This window comes from Phoenix dactylifera, chromosome 15, assembly GCF_009389715.1.
Source record: "Phoenix dactylifera cultivar Barhee BC4 chromosome 15, palm_55x_up_171113_PBpolish2nd_filt_p, whole genome shotgun sequence".
Classification (NCBI taxonomy): domain Eukaryota; kingdom Viridiplantae; phylum Streptophyta; class Magnoliopsida; order Arecales; family Arecaceae; genus Phoenix; species Phoenix dactylifera.
The window spans coordinates 4,866,189-4,884,730 of NC_052406.1; the positions used below are offsets into that span (position 1 = coordinate 4,866,189).

General features: G+C 38.3%; 1 protein-coding gene across 3 annotated transcripts; it reads left to right on the forward strand.

The window, feature by feature from the left end:
- The first annotated feature begins 366 nt into the window (after window positions 1–366).
- On the forward strand, window positions 367–16,467 carry LOC103712512 (zeaxanthin epoxidase, chloroplastic). Of its 3 annotated transcripts, none has more exons than XR_604943.3 (17): window positions 368–1,401; window positions 1,648–1,810; window positions 2,008–2,082; window positions 2,179–2,279; window positions 2,466–2,581; window positions 4,392–4,603; window positions 4,850–4,941; window positions 5,141–5,255; window positions 5,418–5,521; window positions 8,500–8,545; window positions 8,655–8,719; window positions 8,822–8,899; window positions 9,034–9,088; window positions 13,453–13,541; window positions 13,653–13,740; window positions 15,699–15,907; window positions 16,168–16,467. XR_604943.3 is itself a non-coding variant. In XM_008799049.3 (16 exons), the coding sequence occupies exons 1-16, from the start codon at window positions 908–910 to the stop codon at window positions 15,777–15,779; spliced, it is 1,974 nt and encodes a 657-aa protein (XP_008797271.2). In that variant the 5' UTR covers window positions 367–907; the 3' UTR covers window positions 15,780–16,132. The 3 variants fall into 3 exon arrangements, 1 of the variants encoding a protein (XP_008797271.2); XR_604944.3 differs by having other exon boundaries at window positions 1,059–1,401; window positions 1,680–1,810; XM_008799049.3 differs by lacking the exon at window positions 16,168–16,467 and having other exon boundaries at window positions 367–1,401; window positions 15,699–16,132.
- Window positions 16,468–18,542: the final 2,075 nt, after the last annotated feature.

Consider the following 18,542-nt stretch of genomic DNA (forward strand, 5'->3'; position numbering starts at 1 on the left):
AGCAATCATGCCGAAGATGCGCCGACTTTCTGTCGCAACCAGTTTACCATGATGGTCTCTAATCACAAATCCTACTCCTCCATATACTTCGTCCGCCGCCATGCTGCTATCAAAATAAATTTTGAGATGACTAAGGGTTGGGGATATATATAATAAAATTAATAATAATAATAATAATAATAATAATAATAATAATAATAATAATAATAATAATAATAATAATAATAATAATAATAATAATAATAATAAAAAAAAAAAAAAAAAGGGGGACAGACTTGGATGTTATGACAGTGTAACGGGTAACGGGTATCCCAGATGTTTCGAACCATTCTAGAGGATCTCGATGCAGTAACCGTGATGATCCACTGCATGACGAAAAGCTCCGCTCATCACCATCCTCGGCGCCGATCTACTATCCTCAAAGGCCCTTTTTATTTCCGTCCAACCAGATATGATAGATCTGGTATGCCCTCCTGGTCTTCTTCTCGATACCTACCTGTGGAAGGGGAACAGAGGAACACTTCCAAATCTATATTGCCCTGGGACATCAGTCTTCCCAGAGTCCAAGCACATCTTACAATATAGAGTGATCCGTATACCTCGTTCCGCTAGCATCCTGGTCGTCCGCTAGCCTGCCACGTTTTCGTGCCCACATCTCTGAGAGTGGAAAAAGGACAAAAATCCACTTCCCGACCATCCCCACCACCCCCTCGATCTCCCAACAAGCTCCACACAAAAACCTGCACCTCTGCTGCGCCAAGGAAAAAAGAAAAAAAAAACTTGTCAAACTGCTATCTTTGCTCGGCCTCTCGTATTAGAGTGATTCAGAGCTTGATTCTAGAGTAGACCAGTACTTTGTTTTCTCCATTGTACCTTTGTTCTTCTTGGGCATCGATATCAAGTGGCTATGGCGCTCTTGCACACTGCTCCCCTTCCTTCTTCAAGTCCTCACTCAAAGATTCACCTCCCAGCTTTCACCTCCGGTTCCCTTTCGCTAGTCTTGTCACCTTCTGCTCTCCATAACAATATCAAGCAGAGGAGAAGGAGTAGTAGGAGGGTGGTGGCTTCGGCCTCCGATGCGGCTGCCGGGAGTGCGGGGACAGCACGGCCGAACACGCCAGCTTCTCCTCCGAAGCTCCGCATCCTGATTGCCGGCGGTGGGATCGGGGGGCTGGTGTTTGCGCTGGCGGCGAAGAGGAAGGGTTTCGATGTGCTGGTCTTCGAGAAGGACGTGAGCGCCATTAGAGGGGAGGGGCAGTACAGGGGCCCAATTCAGATTCAGAGCAATGCGTTGGCTGCGCTGGAAGCTATTGATCCGGAGGTCGCGGAGGAGGTGATGGAGGCGGGGTGCATCACGGGGGACCGGATAAATGGTCTTGTGGATGGGATATCTGGAACTTGGTAAGTGGCCCTTTCTAAGCTTTAAATTTGCCTTTTTTGTTTTCCATTTTTTTGGGTTGTTTTAGATTGGAATTAGTCTTGTTGCTGCTCGATAACTTTGTTCGATTACTGATAGGATAGATCTTCTTGATTCTCTTAGCTTATGTAAATACAGTAATGAGTCCAATAACTAGTTATATCCTATAGAAATTTGCTTTTGAAAGGTTATATTGACACATAAGCAAGTGATTTTCAATTGAAATTCAGGTACATCAAATTTGATACATTTACTCCTGCAGTGGAACGTGGCCTTCCTGTTACAAGAGTTATTAGCCGCATGACCTTGCAAGAAATATTGGCCCGGGCAGTTGGTGCTGATGTTATTGTAAATGACAGTACTGTTGTTGATTTTACTGAAGACGGAGATAGGGTGTGTAAAATGTCCTTCCTTTTTCTGTTTCAGAAGTGATTATCTTAGTATATTGTCGGTGAAGATTAGATGGGAATGGGAGGTCATTTCCTTTGTTTGGTTCATCCATGTAATCTCCAATGAAATCTGTCACAGGATAAACTTTTGTCTGCATAGCATCTTTGGTGTCCACTAATTTTCACTTTTAATGAGCTCAGGTTACTGTTATACTTGAGAATGGACAGCGGTATGAAGGTGATCTTTTAGTTGGAGCTGATGGAATATGGTCGAAGGTATGACAGGATACTTCCCCTCTGCTCAGCATCAGAAAATTATGGCAAAACTAGCTGGTGTCTCCAAGTCATATATTAACTCTCACTGCTAAATAGGTGCGCAAGATCCTATTTGGAGCCACAGAAGCATCTTATTCAGGCTACACCTGCTACACTGGTATTGCAGATTTTGTGCCCCCAGATATTGAAACTGTTGGGTATGCATTCAATTTGTTAACTGTACTTGTTCTTTTATTGTTTAATTTAGAATCCTAAGATACTTTATACTTTGTGTATACACACACATAGGTATGACTATTACCAGCATGTTTCCTCATTGTATAACATTTATATTATTACACAAGATGTTTATGGTCTGATACCTGAATGATTCTTTTCTGAAGGTACCGAGTATTTCTGGGTCACAAACAATATTTTGTATCTTCAGATGTGGGTGCTGGAAAAATGCAATGGTATGCATTTCACAAGGAACCACCTGGTGGCACTGATGCTCCAAATGGTAGATATTTTGTGTTGAGGTTTTCATTCTATAGGATTTGTTATCTCTAGTTAAATCTATACTACTTATTTTAATGCTTTCTTATTTATTTTAATTTTTGACTTTACATTTACCATCTAACTTAATGTCAGCCATGTGTAGTATTGTGTGATGGGCAGAGCATCTTTTGCCCCTCTTTTTTTTTCCTTCTCTTTTGGGGATGGGTGTTTGGAGAAGGTGGAAGCAATTGGCCATTAAAGCTTTTGATCATTACTGTGGGTATTGTCGGTGATCTAGCCATTGATATGGTGCACATCATGAAAATGTTAAGCCTCTTCAGTGTCAGAGACTGTTCAATTTTTGCCATGTTGATGATGCTTGAAATAACTTATTATAAACATTGTGAAGAGCAAGAAGGGCATCTTTGGTATCTATATCGGTGCCTTTTGTTTCCATGTTAAATTGTTAGGAAAGTTACAGCAACTTTAGCTGCATATATGTCTTATGATAGTTCGTTTTCAATCTGCTGCATCTGTATATTAAAAATTAAACATTCTTTGTATTAGAAATACATTTTATTCTATAGAATCTATGCATGGGTAATATACATGCAGCACTTAATTTGGTGTCTTATTCTGAAGGTGTGGCCTTTTAACTCTTAACAAATAATTTATTTTATACCTTACATAATGATCCTTCCTTAACAATCAGATCGATAACCATTTTTAAAATCTGCCACATAGAATAAAAGAAAATTTCTTCACATCCAATTTTTTTTATTATTTATTGTTATGAAATTATAAACAATCAAACTTGCATCATCTGAATTTAACACACTGATGAAAGATCTTAGGAGAGGATGAAGTAATGTCAAACATATTTGGATCAGTTGCAACTGAGATTACAGGAAGCCTTCATTAGTCCTTGTGAGATAAGTGAGCATTGGAAAGAGGAACTTAGAAAGCATGGACAGCAGAGGTACAAAAGGATGTATCAATGCTAGGATGAGGGTTTTACTTTAGTTGGACTTGGTGGCCAAGAAGCTTTAACTACCAATACCAACTAGATGAGGAAAAAGCTTGCTGGCTCTCAATATAATTGTGGATTCTTTTGTCTCCAGTAAAGAAAGAAGCTAGTTACTCCTGCCTAAACATGAAGCAATTGGCATGTTACTAATCTTGTCCAGATTTATTGGGCTTCATTTGCTTCTGGAAATACTTTGTATATGTTTAGCATCTATAATTTACAGTGTGATAGCTAGATGGTAATCATCTTACTTATAATTTGCATCTGTTTAGTGGACTTAACATTCAAATATTGACCGTGTTGATTCAAAATATCCTGTCAGTTATTGTTAACTTCCACTAACCATTTTGACTCGACAATTTACTAACTCGGTCAGAAGATCAGAAGTTAATACATCAAGAAACTTCAAAATTTTTACGAGTCTTGTTCACAATCCAATGTGCAATTTGCTGTCAAATTTAAGAAATAGAAAAACGGATGGACTACATATTTGAACTTATTTGGCTCATCTACAACATGACATACAAAAAAAGGAAAACGAAGAGGAAGAAAATCTACATAAGCATATCACATGGTGCTCTCAAAACCACGTGCAATTTTAGAAGAGACAAACTGGAAAATTGATATTTCTGTATGATTCTTTCACTTACTGATGCATAGTTTTCATCTCTTCATCACAGGTACATAGGTCTAATTGTTAATATTAGAAAAATGAATGATTTATCTCGGCATCTTTTCATAAGAGAAAAGAGGAACGAACTCACTATGACCGATCTTCTAATATCTTGATGGAATATTTTGGCAGGTAGAAAGGAAAGGTTGCTTAAAATATTTGGTGGTTGGTGTGATAATGTCATAGACTTGTTAGTTGCAACTAATGAGGATGCGATTCTTCGCCGTGACATATATGATCGTGTACCTATTATGAGCTGGGGAAGGGGTCGTGTGACTTTGCTTGGAGATTCTGTCCATGCTATGCAGCCTAATATGGGACAAGGTGGTTGCATGGCTATTGAGGTATGCTTATGTATTGTATTCTCTTGTACTTTTCTTGGAAGGGATTCATGTCTTGGTATTGGAAATTTTTCATATTTGATTATTAGAAAAATTGTTCTGAGGAGAATTTTTATGGTCTAACATATGATATGTTCGCAAGTTACTTTAATGACTAATCATCATTATTCCAGAGAATCTAGACATAAGCATTTTTAATTTGAATTTAATTGTGCTCCCATTTTACTTTTTCTTTCAATATTCTTGCAGGATAGTTACCAACTTGCTCTAGAACTTGAGAAAGCATGGATTGAAAGTGCTAGAACTGGAGCTCCTATAGATATCACATCTCCGCTAAAGCGGTGAGTTTCTTCTTTCAGTCTATTTTGGGACCATTCAATTTAAGAGGTGCATGGGTGAAACAATCAATATACTGAGAGTGAAAGTGAAATGGTGTCATAGGAGCATTGTTTGTTTAGGAGCTGAATAAAGGATTGCATTATATATTGCTATTTGTAACTGCTAATGTTTAGCAACTTGTGGTGGTATGTTATGTTTCAGTTATGAGAATGAAAGAAGACTTCGTGTCGCTATTGTATATGGAATGGCTAGAATGGCTGCAATAATGGCTTCCACTTACAGGCCATATCTGGGTGTAGGACTGGGACCCTTGTCGGTATGAGATGAACCTCACAGTATTAACCAAATGAATTTTTTCTTGCTTTTAAATAATCCAGACTGTGTAGTGCATATATTGATGGAGTTTGTTCTAATGAAATTTATAAATCCTGTTCTTAATGCTATGTGGTTATGTTAATAGAAATAACTTCTGTTGTAGTTTTTGACCAAGTTCCGAATACCACATCCCGGAAAAGTTGGTGGAAGATTTTTTATCAAGCTTGCTATGCCAGCAATGCTGAGCTGGGTTCTTGGTGGTAACAGGTAGTACTTTTCAAATTGTATTATTTGGCTTTTATGAAAATATGGAATTAATTGAATGTTTGTTATCTCTATTTTCTGTAGTTACCACTTCAACTTTGGACCTGCTCTTCAACTATAAGCATCACTTTTTCTAATGTTATACATGTCTCTCAGAAAATCAAAATATTCCTAGCAATAGCTTGGAAAAATGGCTCTTCTATTTCCATTCCTGTACTTTCAGGATTCACATGAGAATGGTTATGCTTGGTATATGGTATATATTGACATAAATTGGAAATAATTCAATGTGAATTTAATAACTATTGTAAGCAAATGAATGAAAATAATCTATAAGTGGAGTGTGCATTCTATTATTGCAATATTTTGCAGACAAGGGCCATTTAAGTGAGGAGTGATATGTGCAAGGGAGTTCATATATCACCAGGCACTGTGTGGCATGTGAGTGAATATGTCAGTGTAGAGCAAGAAATGCTGAACCGGCCCGTACCGGGTGGTTCAGCCCGTACTGAACCTGTCTGATCTCTGACCGGTCCGGTTTGGCGTTAAAAAATGGTACCGGCCCGTACCGGCTAGGCCAAATTTTTTTGAGCTTTTGGATGTGTGAACCAGATCAAACTAGTAGTACCAATTCGGTACTAGTTCGAACCGGTCCGGTGGCCGACCGGTATGCCTACCGGTACCGGTTCAACAATCCTTGGTGTAGAGTCATGTAAATTAGTAGTAGATTATGCGCCAGTAAGGAGTTATTTTAGCAATATATAAAAATGGAGAGAATCTCTTGGTAAAGTCTATTTCAGTGAGAGTTTAAGGCTCCAATCAGTTAGATATTTTGGTACGGTCTAAACACCCAAAATTCAGTTCATATTTATATTGTGTTAAAAACTTGAATCCAATACCGATGTATTTTTTGTTCGGATCAAGCTGGAACAGGTTTATGATTTTTCTTTTAGTCCATTTAAAGCTGGTCAAGAATAATTTAAATATAGGGCATTAAAAATGTGTATAAATTGGTTAATGTTATTCAAACATATTATACAAGAAAATAACATTATACAACATGGAGACATTACCAACAATCCACTCTGCACAAGATTTTATTGACAACTACATATAAATTATAATCAACAACATCAAATGGTTAACTACATAGACAAAATTGTTAAAAATCTTATCAATATATTAAATTGTTGTAGGGTTGTGAAAAGGAGTGCATTAGTTTCAGGTTGGTTCAGGTTCAGATCAAGCTTCTTAGTGATCCATGTCTAATTCATATTCAAAGCAGATTATATCTTTCAATTCATGCCTGGTTAATTCAATCCACTTGCAGCCCTAGTGGGAGTTAATTTTGCTTAGTTGGTTCGGAGTTGGTGCATTGTTTTGTACTCTATTCCTCTGTTTTATGTTTATTGGGTCTAACATTTGAACATGTGAGGATGAATTTATATGCATAATGTTAGCAGACTATGCTGTTCTTTTGGTTCTTAAACTCATCTATAGAAGTAGTTTTTGCTTGAAGTTGTCACCCTTCACAACAAAAATAGCTGGCAATAATGAAAAACAAAAGACAATCATGTCTCCGGAGAACCTAAAGGAGGTGCCTGATGCTAAGTTCTATTGTCCTTGGAGATGAAAAAAGGAAGTGGTTGCAAGGGAATAAACAAAACAAGAAGTTATTAGAGAGAAAGTTGATGAAGAATTGTCGTGAAAAGATAGTGCGACTATCATGCCCACAGCCTGAATGCATGAGCCAAGTGTGAATGGCTGCATATTCTCTAGGACTCAGTCCCACAAGATATGCAAGACCTAATGCATATAATTCACAGTTCAACAATGAAATCTACAAAAAGAAAAATAATTCTACTCAAATTCCACATGTGAATTGCGTGGAGTTGGTTGTGCCTAGTACTCCTCCACAAGGGTCTTCATTGGGTTTTATCTGCTCAAAAACTTTAAATGTCCAAGGATGTATTTAGCATTTTAACGAAATTTGGATATATATTACAGGATTAGCATGAAGACTTACTATAGGTATAACTCAAGGTTCGTCGAATCGGTACCGAGATCCGTACCGATTGATGACGGTACGGTTCGGTACCGATTCGAACTGAACGGAAGCAGTACCGAACCAGGAGTGCTAGTTCACAGACCGGCACGCTCTAATTTATATTTTTTGTAGCTCTCTTTTCAAACTTTTTTTATAAATTTAAGCCTAATTTGATGTTTTTTTGTTGTTTGTTTATATGTCTTTTTGATGTTTTTTGATGTTTCTATAATCCCAGTATAAGCTAGATGATGCATCTTATTGCTTCAAAATGATATAAATCATAAAATAAACAACATAAAATATTCTTAAATCAAGATACAATCAATTACATACTTTTAAAGTTTAACAAACATATATAATGATATCTAAAATAGGGTCCAGTGGCGATGCCTCTTGTAGATATCCGGATCATCACCATAATCAGGAGGCACATCAACCCATTCCTCTAACCAAACGGCGTTGTAATCTTGTATGCTCATCCCCACAGCCCTACAGACCGCTTCACACCGAATCCGAATCGAACTGGATAGAACCATTTGGTTCCGGTCGGTTTTGGCCACATCCAATCAAGTTTCGGCCCCTAAGGGGCCGAAACCGTTTTATATTGGAGAACCGACCTAGTCAGAGATCGGTCGGCTCGGTTCGGGCTGAACCAACCGGTACGGCTCGGTTCAGCTCCTTGGTATAACTCTACATAAGTAACAGTTCCTGATTGAGCATGAATCTATAGTGTATGCATGTAGAAAACATGTATTCTTCAATAGTACTATTGACAAAAAGATGACTCTACATCTTCTCAATCTTTGAATTTGCATTATTCTCGGTTTGAGTTTGTTTTTGCTTGAATTTGGACTCTCTTCACCAGCATATATTGCTGGGTTGTCATGTTTTTTATACTTATGAACGTTGACTCAATAATCGCTTGCCTTTGCAGTTCAAAACTTGAAGGGAGGTCATTAAGCTGCCGACTCTCTGACAGGGTATGTTGTTCATTTGCCACCCGTATGCAAATCAAGCTTCTTGAAATTTTAGTACTTGTAGAAAATTAAATCTTTTGGCTGTGAACTAACGATATGGCACTTGTTGAAGGCAAGTGACCAGTTACAACGGTGGTTTAAGGATGATGATGCGCTGGAGCGAGCTCTTAGCGGAGAGTATGATTTTCGCTGAGTTTTGAACTTCTTATTCATGTTGTCTTTCAGTTATAAAAATCATAGCCTCTTATTACCTGCATTGTCTTTTGTTTATAATTATAGGTGGTATCTCTTTCCAACTAACGGTTCCTTGCAACCCATTCATTTGATCAAAGATGAGAAAATGCCAATTATTATTGGGTAATTTATCTCTTTCTCACTCGCTCCCTACCTCCCTCCACCTGCCTCTCCTCCCTCCAAAAAAAACCCCATGTCTCTTTCTTATAAATTCCTAAGAATGGACTCTTTAAATGGTGCATGAGTTTGTATTGCAGAAATCAGTCTCATGCCGATATGCCAGGTGTGTCAGTAGTCTTGCCTTCACCAGAGGTTAGTGGGCGCAATGTTAATCCATCATTATTGTATTTTAGAGGATATTACATTCCAAAATGATAAGCAATAGACTCAGCATTTATTTACAACTCAAATTATTTTTAACACCCATCATCAAGGTAGTATGTGCATTATATACATCTGTATGATTGCCAACCAAGGTCGGAGGAATAGGTACCGGGCACCGTACTGGTTCTCCTATGGGACTACTCGGTACGGGCTGTGCTGGGCCTGTACCGATAGAGAGCACAACACCTGGGAGAGAGAAAAAGAGAAAGAGAGCGAGTGGGGTGGGAGGGCCGGAGGAGGGTGGCGGACGCCGACGGAGGCTGCGGGGGGCCGACGGATGCTGGCGGAGGCCGCGCAGATAAGGTCACGGAGGGATCTCTGTTTCGTTCGAAACAGGGGAACCGACCGCGGCCTCCGCCGGCTCTCTACCGGCATCCACCACTCTTTTGCAGCCCTCCCTCCTCTGCTCTCTCTTTTTCCTTCTCCTTCTCCGGCTCCGACAATGGGTCTCGTTTCTGTTGCCGGAACCGTACCGGTGAGCCGCCGGTACGGTTTGATTCGGCTAGAACCGGCCGGTTCGGGACAGTTTCGCCGACCTTGTTGCCAACATATAAAAATTTAATTTTCTAATAGTGTTGCTAGTCGAGTTATGTCAAATGTGAAACATGACTACCTCCAAGCTACTCAAGTAATAGTAAGTATCAACTGGATAGGTGTAAAGCTTATAAGGCTTCCCTCCTTGGCTACATAAGACGATGCTGCCCCTTTCTTTTTATGCTTCCCAGCATCATAAATGGATCTAGCCTCACAGACCCCCACTTCCCTTCAAGTGAGACCATTGATAAAGTGTTTGATAATTGGTTTTGACAATGCAGCAATAGTTACTTTGGTGAAGTCAAGGGCTTGGATAATGTGGCATAATTCATATTATGATTATTCAATCCCTCATCCAACTCTAGGAGCATCAATGGAGCAAACTGGGGCATCAAAATTGTTTGATTTTTCAAAATTGATCATGTGCGAAGTCTATATTTGTTCAGTATTTTATTAGATTGTTAAGCGTTAAGTTACTTAGACTTCAAGTAACTTGATCCATAAGTTACTTGGCAATCAAGTTACTTGACCTACTATTTACTTACGGCCCCATATTACGTACTTTCTTATATATATTTGGTTACTCTCTTTTTAGATTAGGGTAATCTATAGATATTGGATATAGGAAAGGTAAAAGATAGACTTGAATCCTATATTGTGTGTGTTTATTGTTAAGAAAGTTGTTTTTTTTCCTCATCCCTGTTTCTTCTCTCTCTATTCTCTCGCTCCTCTCCATTGTCACATACTCTACCCTCCTCTCTAGTATCTTCTTCTACTTGCCTTTCTCTATTTTCTCGAATTGCTTAGTCGGGGTGTCCCGAATTGTATCGAGGGTGAACCAACACAGTTCCACCCCTTGGTTCGAAAAATCCGGTGAGGGAGGGGGAGAGAGGAAGAGAGGGAGAGGAAGAAAGAGAGAGAGGGAGGGAGAGGGAGGTGGGGAGAGAGAAAATAAGGGTGACCCCTTGCGGCCTGCGAAGGAGATGAGGGCTTTCGAGCCCTCTCTCTCTCCACTCTCGGCCTCTCTCTCTCCCCCTCCCTCCCTCCCCAGTTTTTCCTTTGTTGGCACGACTCAGAACGATGCGGCATGGTACTGTACCGCTAGGCAACTGCTATGGGCATGGTACAAATCTTCGTATCGGTGTAGCCAACCTTGATGTGGGCTATAGCAAGCCACCCTCTGAGTGGTCCTACATCATGTTCGAATAGGTCCAGGCTACTTATCAAAAACAGAGAGAAGAAATTGGAATGTTTAAAGGGTATTTGGCTTCACTTAGAATCCACCTCTATCAGTTGTTGGCTTCATGAAACAAGACGCATGGCCCACTGAACATCCAATGGTCATACAATTTGCCATACTTGCCTATTGGTGGCCATTATTGCTTGCTTTTGGGTGGCTTCCCATTGGGATTTGCATTTTAACTGCTCCCATCTCCTTATTCATGTTAAAGAAGGAAATGGAGAGGATATTCAGATTGCTTGTTTGTATGTGGGCTAGGTTGTGGTTTCAATATAGATACAAAGCCCCATGAGTAAGTTATCCTAACTTTGTTGTAAAGTATTCTGACTTGGGAAAAAGCTGCTACTTGGTCCATTTCTTGACTAATTTTTTGCATTGAGTTGTGGGCTGCTCTTAGTTAGGTTGAGTTTTGGAATAATTCAAGTCTAGGTTAGTTCAAGCTTATTATATTTGACAATAAGTGCATAAAAGTGTGTTAGCCAGGCCATAAAGGATTTTGGTTTAGCTAAGTTGGGGTTGACCGGAACCCAACCCGACATTTTAAAGCATTGATAATCTGATCAGAGAAGCTGATGCTTAGCAACAATATGACCTGAACTTGACCTGGTCGAGACTTGAGTATTTCATTTACATTATTTTTCTGAGAAAATGAGGTTAGACTTTAGGCTAGCAATGATGGTGGTTTGAAGTCAAGGAGGCTAAGTGATGGGCCAACGTGAATGGGGCAGAATAGGGTGGCTGCTGGTGAGGAGGGGAAAAGAAAGGAGAGTCCATTTCTTGGTCCAAAGGGGTAACGCCTCAGGGATAGGATGATAGGTTTAGGATGGGGGTTGGGAACTAGGAGAGATGGATGGTTAGGACTTGGGCTCGGAAAGGGGCCTAGAATTGTGCAAAGTGTTTATGGTGGCAGCGAGAGATAGGGAAGGTATGGGTTAGGAGTTCCAGGTTGGGGGGGGGGGGTGAGAGAGAGAGAAATTGATGGATGATAATTGGAGGTTTTTGGAGGTTGGCTATCGTCCTTGGCAGTTTTTGATGGTAGTGCTGATTAATGTCTGCAGTGTTTGCTGTAAAGGAATCTCATTTCTCGGGTGAATAGGGTCCCTTTCTCTTTTCTTCACGTGAATCCTCACATTTTGTTATGTGCTGGATCATAATCATGATCTTAATTTTTAGATATATATATCCATTTAAAATAGTAAATAAATTATAGATATAACTATGTAAATATTATTTAGTCTTTTGGATAACTAGGTTGAGTCATAATCAGGCTGTTTCAATCTAAACCTAGGCTCCACCCAATAATGAGATTGGACAGTCTGATTGGAGTGAAATCTGGTGACTGGATCAGGTCAGGTTCATCTTGAAACATGACCCATTGGAAGACCTAATCTGAGCCCAACTCGAGTCCAATGAAAAACTAGCTGAACTGGGTATGTCTTATCATTATTTTGCTACCTTTGGATTTGGGTGTAGTATAGAGGGTGTGAAGTGCTCTCCACTTTCCTGCTTTCTCCTACTAGGTGTTTTGTTTTGAAACATTGCTGCATAGGTTAACATGGATGGCAAACTAATTTCCAATCTAGTATAGCACAAGGGGATTGATGTGAATTGCAAGAGTTCATAAGATTTACAAGGGTTTGGATCACTTGTGCATTGCCATGTCTGATCAAGAACTAATTGGGTAATTGGTCTAGGCTCCATATTCTCTCATTGTTTTAATGAAATGATTGGTGCCAATGTGCCATTTACCTTGAAAAGATGGGAATATTTGTGATAAGTTTATTAGCATGGTGATTGATGTACTTTTTCCATTTAAATTTTCATGTTGTATATTATTTATGAGAAAATGTAATTTTGATTAAGGTTTCATAATGTTAAATTTAGTAACAATGACACGTCTCCCTACATAAAAGTTCTGGCCCTACCGCTTCAACTAGAGATAATTGATTGAGTAGACAACATTATGATAAACCTATGATTTCTCTTTTACTTAAAAATAAGTAATAAATAATGATACTTTATTTTCGTTCCTATGCTTTGTTTAATTGAAACTGCTTAAGAAACTTTTGGAAGTTTTACCTAAGATATTTATGAACAATACTTCTAATGTTAAGTAAATCACTTTTGTTTGCATTGTCCTCGTCCATGCAATATCAGTAGTTCCTTTGACATGCCAATTTCATTGAAGTACCAATTATGACATGAAAAGTATATAGAGTCTCAATCAAGGACCGCTGAATTGTCCCGAACCAGACGGTTTGGTACGTACCTCCCTCTCCCTCCCTCCCTCTCCTTCCTCTCCCTCCTAATTCCGATACGCCTTGGAACTAGTCGCCAGCTGGTATGACTGCTGGTACAATTTGGTGGACCTTGGTTTTAATTCAAAGCCAAACTTTTTTGTTGCTAATGTTATTACTTGTATTAGATAGATAAGCTATTTTAAATTAACTCATTCAGACGATGATATTTTTCATTGTTTTTGGTTGTTTGATGCAATTTCTCCCCCTCACCCTCTCAGGTAGCAGATATTCATGCTTGTATAAGTTGCAAGGAAAACGCCTTTTTCTTGACTAATATGCAGAGCCAATATGGTACCTGGATCATTGAGTAAGTTTTCCAAAATTAGACGAGCATTTTGTTCAATCTTGTTCTTCAAACAAAATGATTTTTCTTATATATTATTAGTTTCATCTTTTCTATGTTTATTTTCCCATGCAGCAATGAAGGGAGGCGGTATCTAGTGCCTCCCAACTTTTCTGTTCGTTTCCACCCATCAAATGTGATTGAATTTGGCTCTGATAAGAAGGTGGTGTACCATCCCCTTTTTTTTAACAACATTCATTGAATATTATTGCATCTCTATATATCCTTACAAGCTATGTTTTGCCTATCAACATGCTTTGAATTTGTCGGGCAGGTTAGGTCAATGTACATCAACACATTATGTTATAAATCCTATGGTTGCACGTATAATTCTTAGGATAGGTGTACTATATATAGAATCAAGAATAAATAAGAAGGCAATGAATAGTGAGAAAATCAATAACCACATGAGCACTATGCTGCGCTATCTTTTTGATAAGCAACATAAAAACCTTTACATGTGTCCGAATATGGGGTTAGTGATCCAGATTAATGTGATATTGCCATATGCATAAAGCCAAATATGCACATAGTTATGAACATGTCCGATTGGCGGGAAAATGTTATTTGCCCAATTATAAAGGTATGATGTTATTCATGCACAAGTTCCCTGCATAGCCTCTCCTCCTCTTTCTTCCCGTTTTTTCTCTTCTGTTCACATTTTGTCTTTTTGGTTGTACTTTCTTTTTTCTTCTTGGGATTATACTGTATCCTCTCCTACTACAACAGATGTCAGTAGGAAAGTTAATTTCATCGTGTTGCTCATGAAAGGAGTCATTAGACATACAGAAGGTAAAATGACAGCATGGGGTTGGTATTTACATGACATCTTTGACACATCATAAAATGCATCTGCTGTAGAAGCCCAATATGCTTGTTATCATTCTCAGTGTTATATTACATATTTACATTCATGGTCTGAAGATTCCGCTGAAACTCAAAAACCCAAACCTCAGCATAAACCAATCTGAAACCAATGAATTTCGTGGCAGTAGATCTATATTTCTAGTATTTGTTTATAATTTGTTTATTAAGTGGTGTGAAGGGAATTTATAAAAACCACGTCAGTCCTTTAAAAAATTGGTTACAAATTAAATATGCCTACAGGTAGTGGACTGCCTGTGTTACCTTTTTTTTGTTTTGTGTGTGTGTTCAAGCCAAATTTTCTTAGAATGGGCAACACTTATGATGAAGAGACACCATGCAGGGGTAGTGGTACATGATGAAGCAAGACTCTAAGAAAAAGGGCAAGTCGTAGAAAAGTACAAGGGTCTAATAGGGCTTGATTGAAATTACTTGCTGGCTGTCCTGAACTGGGAAGAGGACTGATCTGAATTAGTTTCTAATTTAAATAGGGAAAGAGGGCTCATATATGTTAACCCCCATACGAGTAAAAGGATGACGTGTTACTGTGACCCTTACAAACAAGTAGTTTCTGTAGGAAATGGCTTCAGAAGGAGTTATTTCTACAATTAACTACAAAGAGTAGTTATTTGGAAGACCAACCACCTAGGAGGAACAGGTAGTTATGTTGCATGATAATGGACATACTAGTTTAGGGCATATGTTATAATCAGTTAAATTGAACAGTCCGTGATAAATGTTGATCAGAACGTAACTTTTGATCAATGCTCTTGTTGCAGTTCTGCTCATTCAAATCTAAATGGTTTCAAACATGCTTGAATTATGCAGATTTATTTAATTTATGCTTAGCTAGAGAGAAAATCTTCTGGGCAAGAAAAAGCATCCTGAAAAAATACAAAATACTTGAAAATTCTACAAAAAGCAACATAGATGGCTTGCTTTGCTATATCATACTAATAATGCTCATCTCTTCTTTATGTTGTAGTAGTAGACAATGTTGTGGATGGAGTTATTACAAGCATCAAAAAATCTTGCTAGTTCTGTATAAAACACAAACTTTAAAAATTCAACAGTGGCTTTTTAATTTGCTGCACGATTTTCCTTTCTAAAATGCAAAAGGAACGACGAAGTTGGCAAACATAATGAGGCAGAGGAAGGAGGGTTGGTGGAAATTGCATTAGCCTGCTACTAATAACTTCTCCTTGTTAAACTTTAATTAAGTAATTTCTGGTGTTTAAATCATTGAACAACATGCAGGCTATATTTCGTGTGAAGGTTCTAAAGACACTTCCAGAAAACTTGACGGGTGAGGGGCGACAAATCTTGCAGGCAGCTTGAGTGCCGATGAAGACCGTTACACACAAGAATTATGCAGCATGCAGCCACACAGCAATATATTATAGTTTAGCTGTTGACTACAGCAAGGATATGGCATGTCATCACCTATTTTATTAGGCATCTCTCCGGTCAGAGCACTAAAACTTAATTGATTCATCATCTTTATTTTCTGCCTCCAAATGCATCCTTTTTGGTTGCTTCCTCATGATCTTTTCCAGAAGAAACTGGAACCAGAGTATATTGGGATTACCCATTTCTTTGTTGTATATGATATGTTCCTAATTGAATTAAAACTTTTTTATGAACAGAAGAGGTTGGGTTACAATATGAGTTATTTCCTTTGTCTGGAACAATTCTTTTGGCTAATCTCGTCTTCTTTCCATTTCAGCAACAAAGGATCGAGCACCGGGTTCAGATAATTTGAAGGTTGCTTCTTTTTTCAGAGTACTTATGCATATAGTTACCTGTTTCCTCTTCACTTTGTCCATACTCACACTGAACCTGTTAAATTGATGATGCAATTAACGTGTCGCAATATGAAAAAGAAGTTGGGCATCCATTATTGGCAGAGCAGCCTTTTATTCCTAGTATGAACTAATAGCCTATAGAAGGTTCAAAGTTTCAGTCTTCTTTTCCTACTTGAGAATTTTATATGGGCGGTGCATAAACATTTAGTCTATTCATGGTTCAGTAGTTTCATGAATGTCGCTGATCTTTGTTTTAGTTTCCTTTCCATTTATTTAGTATTTACAAGAAAAGTTTAACAAGAAGAAAGACATTCTGAAGATAAAGATGCAGTCCTTAAGGAACCGCTGATGTTAACTTGATTTAATTTGAATTTGAATTTGAAATTTGTAGAAGGCTGATCTTCGCAATAGAACATATACGTTGTGGATTATTTTAATACGCACGCGCTGTCAGGTTATCATAAGGTGCAAGTGCTAGTGGGCTGTTTAAGTTCTTTATTGAGAAAGCTATTGAAGTCTATATGGGTCTCTTCAGGCTACTTGGTTTGAGTCTGTAAAGGTTCCAAACAACAAGTGATAGCCTTTGCTGGCCTTCTTTTTCTTGTTCAATTTTTTTTACTCAATCTTTTTTCTCCTTTTCAATTTTTTCTGATCTTTTTTGCCTCTCCTTCCCGGAAAATTGAAGGAGTCTGTTATGTTAGATCTCCATGCGATCGTGTGATAGGAGCTTTCAGGCTAAGTTGATTTTGTTGTACTTCTCGCTATCAACATGTACAAGAGAATAAAAACTCGTTTTTAGGGTAGTATTTTTACACAGGCTTGGTTTTAAATTTATTTTTGCAATTTGTGTTGTTATTGAATTTTGAAATTATTTATAAATCTTATTTTATGCAATTATTAGCACTTTCTACAAACCAGTATCCATCATAATTTACTTAAAGATAAGTCTAAATAAAATAAAGGATTTTATTAATATTTTTTGGGTAGGACGGATACACTATATCTGAATCATAATACAAAATTTTTACAAGTGGAGAAGGAAAAAACGAGCTGCAAAGTAGCTTTCATGATTCGCCAGAGCTCAATCTGAAAATTTATTAATATTTCAAAAAATGGATCTCGTACATAAAATATAGCTGTTAAGCTCCGGCATCTGTTGCCCGCTATATTTGCATCTCTTGACTGAAACCTAAGAACCAATGGAGCTTTGTTATGGCCCTCGAACCAGTAGGACAAGTAGTCTCCATCATAATTTTTCACACGTCCTTCCAAAGTCCCTTCTCTAACCTGCTTACAGGGAACATGCATGGAGCCATCTCGGATAGAAATGATGCCCTTCTCACTAGGCAGGTAGTCCCAGTCAAATGTCTGATCTCCCCCAAACAGACAAGAACACGTCCTATTATATCCAATTCTCTCTTCTATTCTACATGCCCAAGTTGTCAAAGATGGAAACATTATGGCATTCACTTTGTCCTGTTGAGTTGGAAAGCTTAAAAAGCACCTTGCCAAAGCTGCTTAGATGCTTTGGGATCACTAACCCAATGGACTACTTGAGGAGCCTGATGCTGTTGTTAAAGAGACCAAAAGGATGAGAATGTTATAAGGAAAAATGGTGCAGCAAATGGTACATGATACAGTGATCAGGTGGATCTAGAGTCACTTCCGGGTGAATTGTGAGCATCCATTGGTATAGGACATCTTCAAGCTGACAAAGAACTACATAGTATTTCGAGCAGCGCATGTCTACAGGGAGACAAATAGGACAACTAACTGGATTGCATCCTTTGTTGCTCAATGTTTTGATGGCTTTCTATGGGATACAAATCATTCCTCCTCTCCTAAACCATCTTTGTTTTCAGATTTTAAATGATGTATTCATACTGAATAAATATATATGATTTATCTGACCTATATAAAATAAAAAATGATGATGCATGCTGATAGAGTCATGCCACATAGGTTGTCCGGTTTTCTAGTTGTTATTTTGGTTGTGTGGTCACCAATCACCATCCTGAGCAAACTGGGTGCTGCATTTAGACGAGCACATTGGGGCCAGTCAAATGGATGTCTCCTTGGGCAGAGTCCACACCTTTCTATCCCCCTTACCAATGACAAACTTCTATGTGAAAAAACACTCGCAAAAGGATGGCCAAAGGACTTTCCCTTGCGGTGATTTTTATTGTCATTTTTGTATCTTCTTGTAAATGGTGGATATGGAACATGATACTTAAGGTTTTGATATAGACTACTGAGTGATAGATTACCAAAATTTCAAGACAAAAGGAGACCCCAC

Coding starts and splice junctions, on each gene's coding strand:
- LOC103712512 (XM_008799049.3), top strand. CDS start 908: ATGGCGCTCTTGCACACTGCTCCCCTTCCTTCTTCAAGTCCTCACTCA. Junction 2,582..4,391: donor TGGCACTGATGCTCCAAATG/GTAGATATTTTG, acceptor ATATTTTGGCAG/GTAGAAAGGAAAGGTTGCTT. Junction 13,542..13,652: donor TATGGTACCTGGATCATTGA/GTAAGTTTTCCA, acceptor TTTCCCATGCAG/CAATGAAGGGAGGCGGTATC.